The 17,591-nt window shown below is 40.6% G+C and overlaps 1 protein-coding gene across 3 annotated transcripts in view; it reads left to right on the top strand.

Moving 5' to 3' along the window:
- The first annotated feature begins 677 nt into the window (after positions 1-677).
- LOC130208920 (SLIT-ROBO Rho GTPase-activating protein 3-like) overlaps positions 678-17,591 on the top strand; it is a 33,047-nt gene continuing 16,133 nt past the window's right edge. For all 3 annotated transcript variants that reach the window (XM_056438345.1, XM_056438342.1, XM_056438344.1), the window contains exons 1-4: positions 678-1,079; positions 8,101-8,296; positions 13,336-13,498; positions 15,463-15,525. In XM_056438345.1, coding sequence (XP_056294320.1) covers positions 1,013-1,079; positions 8,101-8,296; positions 13,336-13,498; positions 15,463-15,525 — 489 coding nt within the window. In that variant the 5' untranslated portion in view covers positions 678-1,012. The remainder of the gene's footprint in view (positions 1,080-8,100; positions 8,297-13,335; positions 13,499-15,462; positions 15,526-17,591) is intronic.

Genomic DNA, 17,591 nt, shown 5'->3' on the forward strand with positions numbered 1-17,591 from the left:
AAAACCATAACATAATTTTTGTCCCACTATTTTCTGACATTTTATCTCCAAAACAAATGAATTATCTGAGAAACAGATAACACATTTGGAAACAGTACTTATAATTATGAGACATACATTATTATACAGTGTCTTAATTGATGTGTGTTCCATCAAAAAATGAGGACATTTGTCTTCAAAAATATTTGCCTGTATCTTTGCTTTGCAGTATGACGACGCCAGTATTTCATTCGTGTTCTATGTCTCAAAACTATGTTATGAATGACCTGATATATTATACATATATAACATATGCCAAACATTTGAATTTTAATACAAAAGTGACTGAATTTACTTAAATAACTATAGATCCTGAGTTCTGCCATTAGTTTCATATAGGCTATAACAACTGATGCATTCCTTCAGCTGTGGAGTAACATGCACATCAATCCACTCAAACAAATCTGAAATCATCCATGAGGAGAAAAGTGGTTAAGGAGGGAGGGGGTTGGGGGAGGAGTCTCAGATTGACTTGCACATCCATTCAGCTTTTTTGCAGCAGCAGCATTGAACTAACACAGAGAGAGAGAGAGAGAGAGAGAGAGAGAGAGAGAGAGAGAGAGAGAGAGGCAAAAGGCAGACTGGACTGCAGAAGGAGCTCGGTCTGCAGAAGGAGCTCGGTGCGGTGACCACCGAGGCTGCCATAGCTCTTTCTTTCAGAGCTTCCTGCATGCTTTATGAAATGTACATCAAACATGAGCTGGTCTCCTGGTCTGCTGAAAAGTCATTGTGAAGAGGAGTGGTCAGGGACGCGGATCATGATGCACTTTTAGATTCGACGTCGCCTACGCAGCGCAGCAACATCGCAGAGCCTCTCGTGCGGTTGATTCCCGAAGTTGGTGTCCAGCGGGCGATGATTCGCATCTGATTGTTGCCTAACTATCCGGAGAGGACTGCAGACGAGCGAGCGCTGCATTGTGGCAACCGAGACGCTGATTCCTGCCCGATCATTGCGCAATCCGCTCTCCCCAAAATGTCATCTCATGCGAAAGTCAAGAAGGACAAAGAGATTATTGCCGAGTATGAGACACAAGTGAAAGGTCGGTAACGTGCGGGCTTGGTCGTATTGTTATTCTGTGTGTCGAGGCGCTATTGCGTAACTTTACCACAGGCTGTATATGGCTTTCAGTGTGCAGTGCTGTGGGGCGGGACAGATTGCATAGTTATAGATGACAGCCATTTTTTACATTTTTTTTTACATATCTCTTTCAAATATCTCATAAATTCATGTCACTAACTGTCATTTTGGGATAAGGGTATTACTTGAATCCAGAGATGTATTGATTTAAATGCAACTTGGCTGAACTGGTTTCTCTGTGCTGAAGATGGGTGATGCTCATTGACATGCCAAGCCCTACATGTGTGGCCATGTAGCTTACATGGATGATTTGTTTCAAAGTGCAGCTGATATTTCAGTGAGACTGTTCTGATGCTGCACACCCGACAAGGGAATGTTCCAATTCACCTTGCCCAATCTTCCCAGTGCATTGGAGGTCATGCACCTCAGGTACTCAGACAGCTTATTTGGAGACATCATCGTACATTTTACAACCTGTTCCTAGAAATGAAGGTTGAACAATACAATAAATGGTATTATGGCAGTCTTTTAAAAGGACAATACGAGCACTGAATGGCTGTATTTTCCTGACATTCCAGGACAATGTTAATAGTATCAGAAGGGAAAGGGAATGCTTGAGAAGATCACACAGCAAACAGTTCAGAAAGACCACAAATAATGTATGCTGTCTGTATGAATTATGAACCATGAAAGGATGTTACTGTCTGCTGCTAAATATGTGACTAGATGAACCACCCAGAGAGAGAAGAGAGTCCGGAACAGTGACACTGTATTGGAACAGACAGTGCAGGATGTGTAGAGGTGGGTTCTCCTCTCAGCCTCTTCGAGACAACTTCAGGCTGTGTGACCACAGTTGTGGTTTTGCTCAGTATTATGTATCAGGTTTTATTCACAAGATACAGGCAGGCTTTGTTCTAACATTTTAAACCAGGATAACTGCTGTACATTCTAGTGTGTTGACTGGGGTAATTATTGTTTTTAATGAAGCTAATTGTTTCAGTATAAACATACAGTAGGCTGTATAGTCACAGGGTGAAAAAACAGCCTGTGCTCACACTTTGGTTCAAAATCACCCAACAGCACCGCAGTACTCTAAAACACCCAAACACAAAGGTTGACTTTGGCATCGAAAAAAACCCACCAATTAAAACGTCCACTGGGAACTCATGGACCATGGTGTGTGTGTGTGTGTGTGTGGTCGGGCCTAATAGTTCACTCTATAGGTTGGTGCCATCTCAAGGTGTCAATCATTGTGGTCCAAATTCCTGCTGCGGTCCAAAACCTGTAGCAGAGTTGAAATATTTTCTATTGACTGCATGCAATGTGGACATGTAGCTCATGCGCTGCATCTTTCTGTATATCAGATTGAAATGTAATCGAAGGAATAGCTTGACTTTTTTCGTTAGGCCTATTTGCTTTCATGCATACGGTTCAAGGCACAACACTATGTAGCACATACATACAGTGAAACTAATTTAACTTTATCTTTTACATGTTTTTAAAAGTAAGCTGTATGAGAAGATCATCTCCACTCTCTTATCTTTCCGCTAAATATAAAGCTAATTATTGCAGTTGGCTTTGCATCACAAAATACTGAAAGCAGGGCAAAACGGCTCATATTTTCATTCGTAGGCCAAGACGCTGTAGTTCAGTAGAACACAGTAAACTTATTGTTTTGACACTTAATTTTGTGTACAGACTAAATAAAGAATATTTAATATGTTGATTAGTGAGTTGAAGAGGTGTTTGAAGGCATATCGTTTAGTTATCTTTGGATAGAGCCATGCTAGCTGTATCCAGTCGTTATGCTAAGCTAACTGGAAGCTGGCTGGCACTTCCTATTGGACATCCAGAAACGAGAGTGGCATCAACCACTTTTTGCATAATCAAGTGATACGAGTGGATACATACTGAATACAAAGACAGAAAAGAAAGAAGAAAAAATGTCTAACTTCGTATGAAATTTTTCTGCTACAATGATTATTTTCTTAAAACTAAGATAAGATGTTCTTATAAACAGTATATTACATTCAAATACACAAACAACACTACCCAATTGTACAGCTCTCTTGAAAATAAATAAAAGACAGTGTCTCAATCTTGTAAATACAGTTTGTATTGAAAATCTATGAAAGCATGTTGGAATTTTGGAAAGGGTGATACCACTAAAGGAAATATTGTTACAGATGAAGTCGATAGTGTAAGGGTTACAGGTACTTGAACCCAAGGGCACGACTCGGAAACAAGAATGTAGGAGGATCTTTACTTGTAAATTCAGGCAGAGTCAAAACCGGGTGGTCCGTCCAATAGGGCAACAAATCCAAAAAGGGGCAGGCAAAAGTCTTAAGTCGGGTCAACAGGCAAACAGAATCACAATTAATATTTTGAATATACTGGAGAGCAGGCAATGACACACAAGACAATCTGGCAGAGGAAAAGTGGAAGTGAGGGAGCTAAATTGTGAGGGGCTAATGAGGAGATGGGCTGCAGGTGAGAAGGGCGTGAGGACCAGGTGAAGGTAATGAAGGACAATCAGGTGAGGATGACAGGAGAGTTAATTAAGCAGGCAGGATGAATACAACTATGAAGGTGGAGAAGTCGTGACAGATAGAGTATTGGTGCAAATATATGTAAAAGTTGTATCATAGTCCAACTCTTTTTCAGACTTTATTTAGACTTTATTGCTGTTGAAGACTTTATTGAGCAGAAATTACAAAACATTGTCAGCAGTTGTTTGGAATGAAGAGTATGATTAGCATTTTGTAGACAGAGGTGTGGTCTGTGTTCTCACTGTCTCCTCTTTGTTTGTTTATTTGTTTGACTTCTGTCTCTCTCTCTCTCTCTCTCTCTCTCTCTCTCTCTCTCTCTCTCTCTCTCTCTCTCTCTCTCTCTGTCTGGTCTCCACACCAGCATTGTGGCTGTGGGAGAGCCATCACAGTCTCTTGTATCAGTTACAGGAAAATCTTTTAAGCTGACATCTTCAGGTCATTTGCAAACTGGGCTGAGATCAGTTTGGAGCTGCGGGGGCTTTACTCTAACACTGACACGAGCCTCCAATAATGCTGAGGTGCTAACTGCACGGCAGTCCAATCAGGCACACCAACCCAATGCACTTTGCAATATTTTTTAACTTTTCATCTTTCCACATTTTAGAAAACAGCGGGGTTGCAGTCGCATGATGAGTGAATAGCCAGTTTGCTCTGTATCACAAGATTGATCATCAATGTCATTATATAGTCATTACCAGAAGCTGAACTTGTTTTTCTTGTTTGTGACAAAAACATGATTTTCACAACTGAATTGCACAGAATGCAGATTGGTAATATTTCTCCTCTAAGGAGTTAACCATCCTGATACATCTCTTAGTATCCTGCTGACCCTGAAAACCAAAACACAAGTAAATTAGAGATATCATTCCTCATACTGTACTTTTATTGTAAGATTTGCTGTTGCTATGGGAACATGTGGAAATGTGGAAGTTACGTAACATTGACTTTACATAGACATCTGTCTTTAAGATATTATTGAAAAACAAAAAAAGGATTGAAATAAGGAAGCATGAGATACGTGTTACATTTGTAATGTTTTGTTTAACTTGTCTGATTGTGAGATTTGGTTGTACTGGCTTGGTGATAGTCCGACATCTTACTCCTACTGCCACCGTGTTCACTGTAGAGATGCATTCCACAAGCAGGATGAAGACACAGCCCTCTGCAGGGCTCTCAAGTTTTGAAGACAGGCAAGCGTGACATGTCCATCAGTCTTGTAATGTCAGGGTTGTGACAGTGAAACAATATATTTTGTCTCCATGTCTTGGTACTCTAGTTCTCATGACAGGTAGGCTACATACCAAGAGTTGAGCAACTCGATATTTAAAGAGGTAGCTGCTTTGAATTCTGCTCACTACATTCTGGATATTCCTGCCCTGTAGTTGCACAAAGAGCAATGCCTTTTCTTGTTCGAGATATTTGTATGCAGAGCGAGAGACGGGAAGAAATGTGAACTCCAGCAGTAAAGGCATACCATAGCCATTACTGCATTCAGAAGACAAGTATTTACAGAACACAGACTTGATTTGTACCAAATTATGTCAACGTGTCAGTCTGGGTTAGGTCACATGTGACTAGCCACGCATGGCTAACTCCAGACACAGCCACAGAGACTGCTGCTGGCCTGTGCAATGGCTGTGCTAGGCTAATTTGAGCTAGCACGGTGACACGGACTCCTCACTATGTGATATTCGGTGCTCTCTGTTGCAGTGCAGGGGCCTTACTGGCAACCCTGAAAGGCAACAGTTACCAATAGTTTCCCCCTATTTCATTACATCAGAGTTTCATGCATGTTGCCTCCACAGACAGGCTGTGTTTGAACTTGGCGGGCGGATGAAGTTTGTCGTTTTGAATGTGCAGGGCAAAAGAGGAGCTCAGGGCATCGTAACAGCTGAGGTCAGGCAGGTACCTTCCTTTTCAACCTTCTGACGTGACTAAATAATGCAGGGGATGTGAACAATGTTTCGGTTGAGGGACATCCTGTACAGTATTTGGGTGGCTTGAGTCTAGTTTTATGTATTAAAAATATATATCAATACTCAATTACTACCAGATTATGCATCTTGAGAAGTGTTTTTCATTTGCTTCAACGTTAAGTAAGTGATGCTCCTTAAAAGGCTTGCTAAAGTCACCAGAACATAACAGGATGTTAACCATATGTGTTATGAGAATAATACACATTACAAATGGGCAACGTCCTATTAGTGAAATTTCCACAAGCCTTTGGGCATTGAGCTTTCGATTAATTTTGGCTGCACTGTTCCAAGGCAGAGAACCTGATGTAGCATACGACTGTATTTCATTTATATTTTGAGGCTTACTTCTCTGCATACTATTCACTTGAACTCCTTGCCAGCTTCCTCGTAATTATGCATTACTCTGCAAAGCCTTAAATCATTCATCGAATGAAGCGCAGTATTGCACAGTCCTTAGTCACAGTTTAAGTTCTAAAAATAACATGTTCACCGGTGAGCAAATGCAAATATGAGTTTATTTGATGTCTCGTTGATACAATTATGCAGTTAAATCCATTTAGATTTGCTCATTATATTTTCTGCTCGTTCTTTTACACTGCCACTGTATGATTAAGACATTTTAAAGTCACACAGGCCAGCAAATTGTGTTGGCCAGTGGTCTATTTTAGCACAGGAGTACATTGCAATGACATATCTTTCTATTTTAAACTTGATTGCTGCCTCGTTCATCAGCACAGGCAGTTTATTGAGTATTTCAAAGCAGAGAAAGTTGCCTTGTCCTTGGCCATTATGCTAAACAGACTTACTGCTGTGACTGTCAGAACAGGGAACTGGCCAGCTCTCATTGAGATGCCTCCAGAGGCGTAACCAGGCAACTGGGAAACTATGGGGACCATGAGCAAGGGACTACATATTGACTCTGTCTTTCTTGCTCTCGCTCTTTCATTCACATTTTCGCTCACACACTTGCAGACGATGGGGGAGACACACAGAAACTGCATTTAACAGTGAACAAGGGGACTTTTCTTCTGCTGGACCATCTTTTCCATTAATACATTTCTACGGAGTTTCTTTCAGTGTGCAGCAATCATGTGCTTGGTTGAAACAATCTGTCATAATGGAGTCTTTAACAATCTCAATGTTGTTTAACTGCTTTGCATTGTCTTGAAGAGAGTGAATTGTTGGTTTCCGCCCCTGCGTGTGTGATTGTGTGTATATTCCACAGATGTGAATTTCATCTAGTGGTGTTATTACATTTCTGTTCATCAAATTATAAATGTTGTAAATAGAAACAAACTGAATTAATTATTTAAGTTATATATAAAGAGATTGTAATGCATTGAAAATTCCATATACTGGGGGAAAAAGAGAAATAGAAAAAAGAATGAAGCTAAGAACCAGATGTGGACCTGAGTCTGCTTTGATGATGTACAGGTATGACTGGAGTCAACTGCGTGAACATATCCTCATCAATATCCTGATAGTGAGGTCAACCATATAGCTCGGCTCCAAGCTCTGATCTGATTTATGGTTTGTCTGCAGCAACACATTCAGCAGCCACTTAGCCACTGGATTTATGACAGCCTTGCAAAAAACAGTATATGGAGGAAATAAAAAATGTTATTTGTATTCCTTCTCAGTGTTAATGTAAAATTGTAAATGAGCCGTTACTACCTCAGTGGATGTTTTTATCACCTAATATCCCAGAGGTCAATGGGAACAGCCAGCTACCAGCACAAGCTGCCCAGTAGGGAGTCTGGAGATATTTATTCCCGTCATTTTTAAAACCTAGATAAATTAACTATATTCTAAATACACAAAAATAGTTTCAAGGTAATTCATGAAGCCTATCTTACTTGAAATTGAACTATACAAATAGAAAATTAAATATTCTTCAAGTAATACAAACATTCTATTTGTAAATGCCATATCAACCACATTTTCAAAATGTAGACCAAAACATAATCGTTCCTCATTCTCAGACTATGAATAGGAGCAGTGAGTTTCCAAACCTGAAAACCAGAGCAATCTTATAATCAAAAGAAAACCCGCAATTAGTTTTTTCAACACACACTTCTCCAAAGGCTTATTTGGCACAATGCATTTTGAGAAGCTGACCTATTTTATATTTTCCATCCTGTCTGCTGCAATCATCAGACATGCATCTCATGTGCACGTGCTACCCCAGCATTTAGACATCCCAACACTTCCTCCCACCACACGCACATTCACGCACACATGCACTCACACATACACACAGCAGACAAATGCACTTTGACATCCAGTTTTATCCAATTATGGTAACTTTGTTTTTTATTAGTGCTTATACGTTGCATATTTGTCTTTACTTCATCCACTTCTAAAGGACTGTGGGTTAAATGCTGAATGCAGAAGTAAGCACACTCCCCAGAGAGATCAATTTATTCTGAAGGTGGTCTCTCCCTTTGTTGATATTCAGAGATCCGTAACCAGCTGGTGGAGCAGTTCCGTTGTCTGGAGCAGCAGTCTGAGTCCCGGCTGCAACTGCTGCAGGACCTGCAGGAGTTCTTCCGTCGAAAGGCCGAGCTCCAACTAGAGTACTCCAGAGGCCTGGACAAACTGGCCGAGCGCTACTCTGCTAAGATCCGTACCTCAAGAGAGCACCATCACTTCAAGTGAGTCCTAAGCACTGGAACGCCTGTATCGCATGGGTTCGAACGATAAACAACTGTTACATATTTCAGACTGGTCACTGGCATGGCACAGAGAGATGGAAAAAGAGAATGAGGAAGACAGAGAAGTGATACACAATAAAGAGGAAACAAGGGTTAAAGGAGGAGAAATGACCTGAAATGAAGCCGAGGCCAAGGGAGCTCGTGGCCTCAGGCTGCTGTGTTCCTCCCAACTAGGTCAAACCCTCCCTTCCCCCCGTCTTTTCTTTGTGGCTGTCATTTCATTTCCATCCTCACGCTACACTTCACGCAGGACGGCTGCCCAAATACTCATATTTTATCAATGGACATAGACAATTAAGTAGAGCTTCAGTAAGGAGTCTGAAAGTAACAATATGGGTTCTTTTACTTGTTGTTTAAATGTTTGTTGTCATGAAACAAACGTACCCTACAGCATGTTGAGGTATGGAATTAGCTGCTTAGCTGCTCTGACCAGCCTGAAGCTGGCTGTGACTTTCAGATAATTTCCTAACTGTATACACTGCCCATGGCCATGTGGTCAGTGGTCATAAATAAGAGGAAATACATGATCAAAATTGAATTACATTACATTGTTTTGCCTTGGAAATGGACTAATAGGCTGCTAAATGTGGTGGAAACATCCTGAAAGCCAATAGTTGGACATTGAGTTAAGATTAATAGGTCTAAACAATCTCTGTTTAAAGAATATGCCCTTCTCTCATACCCAATGTAGTAGTATTGAATGAACAGAGCAGGAAATCAAACTTACCTTAAAGTAGTAAAGATAGTATGTTTGATACTTAAGCGACTGCACAGCCTTTCATGTGACATGGCTGTGACACTGGCTGTGGCACTCAAAAAACATGTTGGCTTTTTTAGGACTTTCCATTCCTCTTTAAGCCTTTCTGGCCAATTGGAGATAGAGTAATCGTGGTGAAGAGCTCCCGTCACTGGCACATTGATAAATTGTGAGTTCCCTCTAAATGAGACCCCTGGAAGACTTGCATTGCATGACTTCGCTCTACACCCCGCTGTCCCAGATTCTCCCCCGTCACATTAAATGGTCATCATTATATCTGTCAAAGGTCAGACTACAATGGACAATTAATAATCCCACGTAGTTTTCTGGCTCTGCGATCTCTCTCATTTAATTCCAACTATTTTTTTCATCTGCAAAGCCTCAGTGCCCTTCTTTTTCATCCAGATTTTCATTTCTGATGTCACATCTAATTAAATAACTAGCAGGAGATTGTCAAGAAACATTTTTTAACCCTTGTGTTGCCTTAGGGTCATTTTGACCCGAATCAATATTACACCCTCCCCCCGCCTTAGGATTAATTTGACCCCATTCAATGTTTAATGTCGGTGTTCTTTCGGTAGTCAACAAACAAACATAAAGTGCCTCACACTTAAACTTGGAAAACAATATTAATTCTAATAATTTTCTGGAGGTTTTAATTGCTGGCGTCAAATTGAACCCAAAGGGTAAAATATGTTAGTAAATATAAAGGTAACAGGAGGGTGAAACATTGAATCGGGTCAAAATGACCCAAAGGCGGGGGGAGAGTGTAATATTGATTCGGGTCAAAATGACCCTAAGGCAACACAAGGGTTAAACTGTCTGTAATTGAACGTCTGCATCAAAAATTGGATTATAAGAGAACACAATCATTTTGAAAAGACAATTTATATCCAATATGCAGAAAGTGTTTGTCTTGTCAGTTCACTGTAGGTCAGCTGGCTGGTGCTACTTTAAGATGTATAAACTTTGTTGTGAAACTGTTATTGTTGTACTTTCCGTCGGCTATCATGTTGAAAAGCTTCTTCGGTCATTTTTCATGACAACCTGCATCGACTCCTTTGTGTCCTGAATAATTCAGTCAACTTCTTATTCAAGAGCAGCCAACAGCCAACGAGTTACAGTAAGGTTCCTGGTACCACATGTCCTTGATCAAACATCTGTTCTACTTTTTGTTATTAAGGTGTTAAAGGATGAAAGGATAGGATATGCTAATGTTCAGCACTTTGATTTACCTTGATCATCACACGCACAACTCTTTTAACTTGCAGTCAACGCTTCTGACTGCTTTAAGGAGAGCGTCATTAACTGAACTAGAGAGTTGATTAGATTCTAACAGTAATTACAGATAATATAGATTACCAATGTTGCATTCGAGCCTGGAACAAATAACAGATCCAGTGCAGTATTTGAATGTTGTTTTAACTTTGAAAATAGAATACCAATGAAATTATTTAACTGATATTTAGGCCAGTTTCAGATTATTTTTGAGTGTTGTTTTGGATACATGAAGGGAGCTACAATGTGGACTTTTGTAATCATGTGGAAGCTTACATAGCTGAAGCTCAGAGTGAACTTCACCAAGAGAGGAAAACATAATGCACTTCAAAAAGAAAATGAAAGCATGAAAAACCTCTCCAAGGTGTTGAAGCAGTTAACAGAAAACAAGTCAGGACTACTCTTTCAATGTGAGTAAAAAATAACTGATGTGTTTCTGACTCAAGCTACAGTCAAAGATGCTTTGGTTTTCAACAATGATTTGCAGAGAGTCTAACAAATTAATATAAATAATTTATGAGAAATTGCTTTCGTGACAGCATTTGAAACTGTAGCATCTAGTTTCTAAGAGGATTCATATTCTCAATGGTTTACGATTATTCAGTCACATAAAATCGTTACTATATTGACAGAAAAAAATGAAGTGATAATGTATTATTTGGCCAGTAGATGCAGAAAAATTATAATTAAGGACCCAGAATATAACTGTGGTGTTCTGCGCCTGTATTTAGAAATGGAGAACGTACAATTATTTGTTTCAATGGAAAGATAAATATGCAAAATAAGCAAGCAATGAACAAAAGATTCCTCAAATTAAATTGCGAAAGGTACCAGCCATATGAAAAACAGAATAAATATACTATATGTTTACTGGGTAGGAATCAGAATTCCTTTTTTAAATGTCTAATTACAAATCACAAGCAACGTAATGCTATTCAGTATGACATGTCAGAGAATATATGTTTTCCATTCATCCATCCATTATCAGCCGCTTATCCTGGGTCGGGTCATGGTGGCAGTGTTACGCCCCTGAATAAGGGGAGAAATAATCAAAATTGTCCAGCTTATTCTGGGGGATCCAGAGGCATTCCCAGGCCAGCTCAGAGATATAATCCCTCACGTGTGTTCAGGGTCTTCTCCTGGCTCTCCTAGCAGTTGGTTGTGTGAAAAGCTCAGCTGACTCCTTTTGACACAAAGAATTAGCAGCTTAACTCCTAGTTCCCCCCTATCTCTGACCCCTCTTCAGGAGACATGTTGGTTTAGGAGTTCTTCAAAGTGCTTTTCCCCCCCAAGGCCTACCCCCACTAAGAACAGCCTGGGGTAGGCCTTGCTTTCCCTTCCTGAGCTGTTGGATGGTATGCCAGAACCTCCTTGAGGCCAACCAAAAGTCCTTTTCCATGGCCTCCCCGAACTCCTCCCTTGCCCGAGTTTTAGCATCCGCGACCACCGCAGCTGCAGCCCTACTGGCCTGCCGGTAACTGTCAGCTGCTTCAGGAGACCCCTGGGCCAACCAGGCCCGAAAGGCCTCCTTCTTCAGCTTGACGGCTTCCCTCACCCCCAGTGTCCTTGGGTTGCCGCCAAGACAGGCACCGATGACCTTCCGAACACAGCTCCTAGCAGCCGGGTCCACAAAAGAGGCGTTGAACATGGTCCACCCAGATTCCATGTTCCCATCCTCGGGATGTGTAAGAAATTCATCTGGAGGTGGGAGTTGAAAACCTCCCGGAAAGGATCCTCCGCCAAACGTTCCCAGTTCACCCACACTACATGTTTGGGCTTGCCAGGTCTTTCCAGCCGGCTCCCCCGACATTTGATCCTAGTTAACTTTGCTCTTCTCTTTTCCCGAGTGTCCAAAACATATGGCCGATCATTGATCTCCGGCCTAAGGTGTTCTGGTACCAGGCAAACTTATGAGCCACCTTATGTTCGAACATGGTGTTTGTTATGGACAAGCCGTGGCTAGCACAGAAGTCTAACAGCGAGACATCACTCGGGTTCAGATCGTTCAAGCCGTTCCTCAAAATCACCCCCGCCAGGTTTCTCTGTCATTGCCCACGTGAGCATTGAAGTGAGTTGAACAAATATTTTGAATTTATTTTGTTGAATCAACTTCTCATAAAGCGATTACCTTGTGATACAAGCTTCAGCGATTCGTCATTCTTTCCATAGCTACTGTGATCAAATCAAAGCTAATCAGCATAGATGGCTATCAGTGTGTAAAATGTGTATGTCCTCATATCTATGATAAAAAAAATCTTCATCTCAATTTTCCTCTTTTCCTCTCACCAGTCATTGAGGGAGAAATTAAGTTGGATTTGGATTAGATCCCAGCATAGATCAACTATCGGCCAAGAGCAAAACATTTTTTTTATTACACACAGCTTTTAAGCAGGCAATTTGCAAAAAGTAGGATTCAGCATTTTTAGATTGCAGTCACAATTGTTAGAGGTATAAAAAAAACAGTTAAAAGCTCTCTAAAGACCAAAGAGGAAGAAAAACTCTTCGTTGTGAGGATAATTGAACTCACATGCTCCCTTGAGCAAGGAGCCGAGTGCAGTCAGCATGTCTGTGTGTATGTGTGTGTCTGTGAGTGTGTGTGTGTGAGTGTATGTGTGTGTGTGTGTGTGTACAGCTTTCCCCTTTGTTGCTGATTCCTTACTACATGTGTCGTGACCCTTTGATCTCTAATATGTGGAGCCCCAGTACCAATGGGTCAAATGTAAGAGCTGTGCCGTCTGTTAGACAGTCTTCATCATATTTACAGAGTTAAATTAAGTGTGCAACAATTGGCATGTTTATTTGTGTTTGAGATGTCAACCAAAGGTTTGTACTTCTGGGCACCATAGTGTATGCTCTTAATATTCTAGTTGTATTAAACTATGTCAGGCAGCTTTATAGAAATTGGTTACTGAAATGGACCAATGTCTTTCCTTCTCTGTTTCAGAAAGGACCAGAATCTCCTTTCCACTGTTAACTGCTGGTATTTGGTCTTGGACCAGACTAGGCGGGAGAGCAGAGACCATGCCACCCTCAGCGACATCTACAACAACAACGTCATTGTCCGTCTCGCACACGTGGGCGAGGATGTCATCAGACTCTTCAAAAAGGTCAGAATCTGAATGAAATGGATGAGGTCATGTAACCCTGACCGTAACGCACACAGTCACAGAGCTAAGATCGCATGACTAAAGCCCCCAGCTGGGAACTTGACGCCACACCAGCAAAACTATGTAAAAATATGCTGAGAATTATCAGTAAGTACAGTATATTTCATGCTCTATGGTTCTCCATCATCCCTCTGAGGGCAAATCTGACTAATGACGCGCTTTGCTGTGTCATTGTCTATTTTCATGAATAATAATATTTAATCAGTACTTCAATGAAACTACATTGTTTGCATTTAAGGTTCTTTCAGGTTGCTTTACAGCCTGGTTTCAAATACCGTAATGTCCATTGGGTTGTCTATTCCCACCAGATACTCAAGTTTCATCACAATACAATATCATATTGATTCTTTAGACAACGATACATATTTGATAATATCAAAAGGTTTGCCACAATACGATTTCGATTGAATTGAAGGAACTGCGATCATTATACAGACAATATTATACATTACACAATTATACGCACCTAAACAGGTAAAATATGATTTGACAATGTTATTACTGGCCTCTGGAGGATGGAGGGGCACTTGGATCATAATTAGTGGCACAGACATACAATGTGAATTCCAAAATAAAAGCATATCTTAAAGACAATATGTTTCAAAGTTTTAAATTTGTATCTATGATATTGGGTCATTGAATCTACTCATCACCAAGGTTTTTATGACCTTAATTTGCACCATGCACTTCAGCCTTACAGTAGACTCTGGCTACTCTGAGAGTATCATGTGTCCACAATGAGCTTCACACAGTTGGCAAGATATTTTCTTTCTCTTTTTAACCTCCCCCATTCATCATGTGTATTGTCATTTTCAATAGCATGCTCTGTTTGCTCCCTATTTAGATCACTAACCTTTTGTTGATGCTCTTTGCAACTCATCACTCTTGTCGCCCATCGCCCCACTCATTCCATTTCTCACCAAATACACATTAACTAGGACTCAGTCAGCAATCTGCCGAGAGAAAGAGAATTATGTAATGTTTGTCTTTTATTTCAAATGTCAGAATGCATTTGTCTGACTTGCCCATCGCATCAGGCTGATGTCAAGTGTATAATGTATGGTACGTGGGAGAGTAGAAGAGTACCTGGGATTTAGGGGCCGGAATGAACAACCTGTGATTCTAGATCAGTATCGTTTGACAGCGGCAGCAGTCTACAGTGATGGATGCCCTCTAGGGGGCTCTGCACTGTCACGATGGGAGCCTTTATGAGACTGAGATAGCTTCCGACTAGCATAAAGAGAAGGACCAATAGGTATCTGCAGAAAAACTTTTTCCTTCTGTAAGAACTTAACTCAAAGACAATAGCATCACTGTAGCATTTGGTTCCGTCTCACTCCTGACGAATTACACATGTGGCAACGGGGATGAATAAACGTTGCCATTTTGCCAAGTCAAAGTTGAACTGAATGTGCTGAAAATTAAATTCTTGTCACATGTAAAAATGCAAGGTTGCTGTTTTTGATTAGTGGTCCCTGAGAGGCATCAAAAAACGGGATTGATTGGACTCAGCGTCGCTCCATATCCCCTCAACAGGATTTCCAGAGTCACTCTCCGGTGGCCTCATTTCTCCACTTGGGCTATAAGCCCTGATTTGGAACATGGCCAATTTATCATAGGCTCGTAGCCCCTGTAACTGAGCTGAAACGGTGACACAACTCCTTGGGAAATATTCTGCAGCTACTGCACTGTTCTATTTTTATCTGCATATGCACTTTGGGCATTGTATTAGATCTCTTCTGGTGCAGAGTAATGACAGCATTTCAATGCCTGCTGACATCTCTCACACAAAATATAACCGGCACACAGCGCTTTAGTTTTCCCAGTTCTCGGTCTTGGATGTTTGAATATCTGCCTTCATTTGTCCTTAAAATGAAACTATCAACTGTTTTTCTCTTTTCCAGAGCAAAGACATCGGGGTGCAGATGCACGAGGAGTTAGTGAAAGTCACCAATGAGCTCTACACTGTGAGTTGAAAAGTTGTCATCGCCCCTTCATGCCTAAACTTTCTTTGCCTACAGCAACCTGCCTGTTTTGCCTTTCCCCTCTGTTGACCTGTGTGTCGTCAATCCTGAGTCAGAGCTTTTTTCAGACCTGTAACCTGTGAAACAGCTGGCCTGACACTGCACATGGCAGATATGCCTTATCAGCAATACAGCCTCTAACAGGTCATTTCTCACCTCTCCTGGGGTCGTGAAAGGAGAACATTTGCATTCTTCCTCTCACTGCGAATTTCTACATCAGTTGAAGGGGAGAATGTTTTTTCTCCTGGAAGTGCTTTAAGCCGACTCAGCAGTCTGTGCTGCAGAAGGGCACTCTGCTCACAGCAAACTCGAGCTGCTGGAGTAGTTTCAGCTACAGTTACATGTAATCACGCACAGCTGCTTGTGTCTAATGTTAATGTCTAACTGTATATCGAGTAGACACCCCATGTGGAAACAGTGGAATCTAACACACAATGGTGAAGATGAACATCCGCTGTGCTCAGTGCTGATGCCTCCACATTAAAGAAGAAAATGAACTGATGTAGTGATATCATCTGCTGTGTTTGGGACAAAGTGCAACAAAGATCTTATTTCTCAGTGATATCATGACCGTTAGTTCCTGAGGCACATCTAGTACTTCAATGGTCTTGCGTAGTTTTTGTTTTCAGATGTATTGTAATGTGATTCTTTTGATAGAATTTAATTCTATACAAGTAAATAAGACCATATCCTTATTTTAAAATATTTGATGGAGACTCTTTCTGCCTAATTCATTATTTTCCTGCACAGCCAATTATCTGCATTACATCTAGCATGTTATTGAGTAAATACTGAAGGTCATTATTCGAGTAAAGGTTAAGTCTTTTACTTAAAGTTGATTTTGACCGACACTATAACTGCACCAACGATAACAGTGCTTATATTATCTTTTGCAGAATGAAGCATTGTATAACATGGTTTGTGTTTATTTACATTAACAGCTTTTAAAAGATTTAATATACACAATATTACTGGAAACAGTTTAATTGCAGTGCAATTTCAGTGATTGTTGACGAGTAGTCCCACTCATTTTAAAAGGAGGTTTCAAGTGAAAATGCTCCAAATCGCTGATACCAATATTCTTAGGTGTAACATGATACAGCACTTCCCTGCTTAGCTGATATTGATTGTTCCTCTCTTGGATTATTATTAAATGTCTTTCTGTAGCTACTGAGCACAGCATAGGAAATTGCAGTAGGCTGTTAAGGTTTGGGCTAGATAAAGTTAAAATTAACTTTTATAATTAGTTTGTGATATCAGTTATGAGTTAAATGGCAAATTAGCTATACGGTGGATTCATTTTGTTCCGCCTGCTGCACTCCACTATTGATCTGCTGCTGGATTGTTGTGGAAATCAAGTAGTTTCTTGTTTCACAGGCAGCAGGGAAGGTTACTCTCTGTCTCCTTGTAACCGCCTTCATCCCCTGCTGATAAATCTTGCTGTCCTTTGCACGTCTGCTTCAGTCAGGGTTGCTAGGAAACCAGAACTTGAGAGTGAGCGATGGAGGACCAGATGTTGTTTAATTGTATTAGGTACCCTGAAAAAATGAGGTTATCTAGTCAAACGTGTATATGGGATCTCTTTAATAATGCTATTAAACATGAATCTGTTCATGACACTTTATGAGAAATTCCTCTAAAGCAATCTGACCAGTGGAACTGTAGATTGTATTTGGAATAGTGATGAACCTGGATATAGTACAAGGCACACTGCTTTACAGTGCAATTACCTTTTTAAGCCAACTACCCTTCTGTAAGGAAGACAAACATGCGCCAGGATGTAGCACCTCCAGCTCAGTCGGGAAATGTCAATCAAAATGTGACGCTTCCTTGAGCAGAATGAGTGAGATACGCTCCCCAATGTCTTCTTAAAATGTTACAAACATATATTGTCTAGGATTACATAAGGCCATTTGCAGTATAGATTTAGGCCTGGAAAACATTAGTGAACCATATCATGAATATGTGGCCAGATAATGTAACGTTTTATTTAATATGCCTGAATAATG

The sequence above is a fragment of the Pseudoliparis swirei genome, chromosome 18 (genome assembly GCF_029220125.1).
Source record: "Pseudoliparis swirei isolate HS2019 ecotype Mariana Trench chromosome 18, NWPU_hadal_v1, whole genome shotgun sequence".
Classification (NCBI taxonomy): domain Eukaryota; kingdom Metazoa; phylum Chordata; class Actinopteri; order Perciformes; family Liparidae; genus Pseudoliparis; species Pseudoliparis swirei.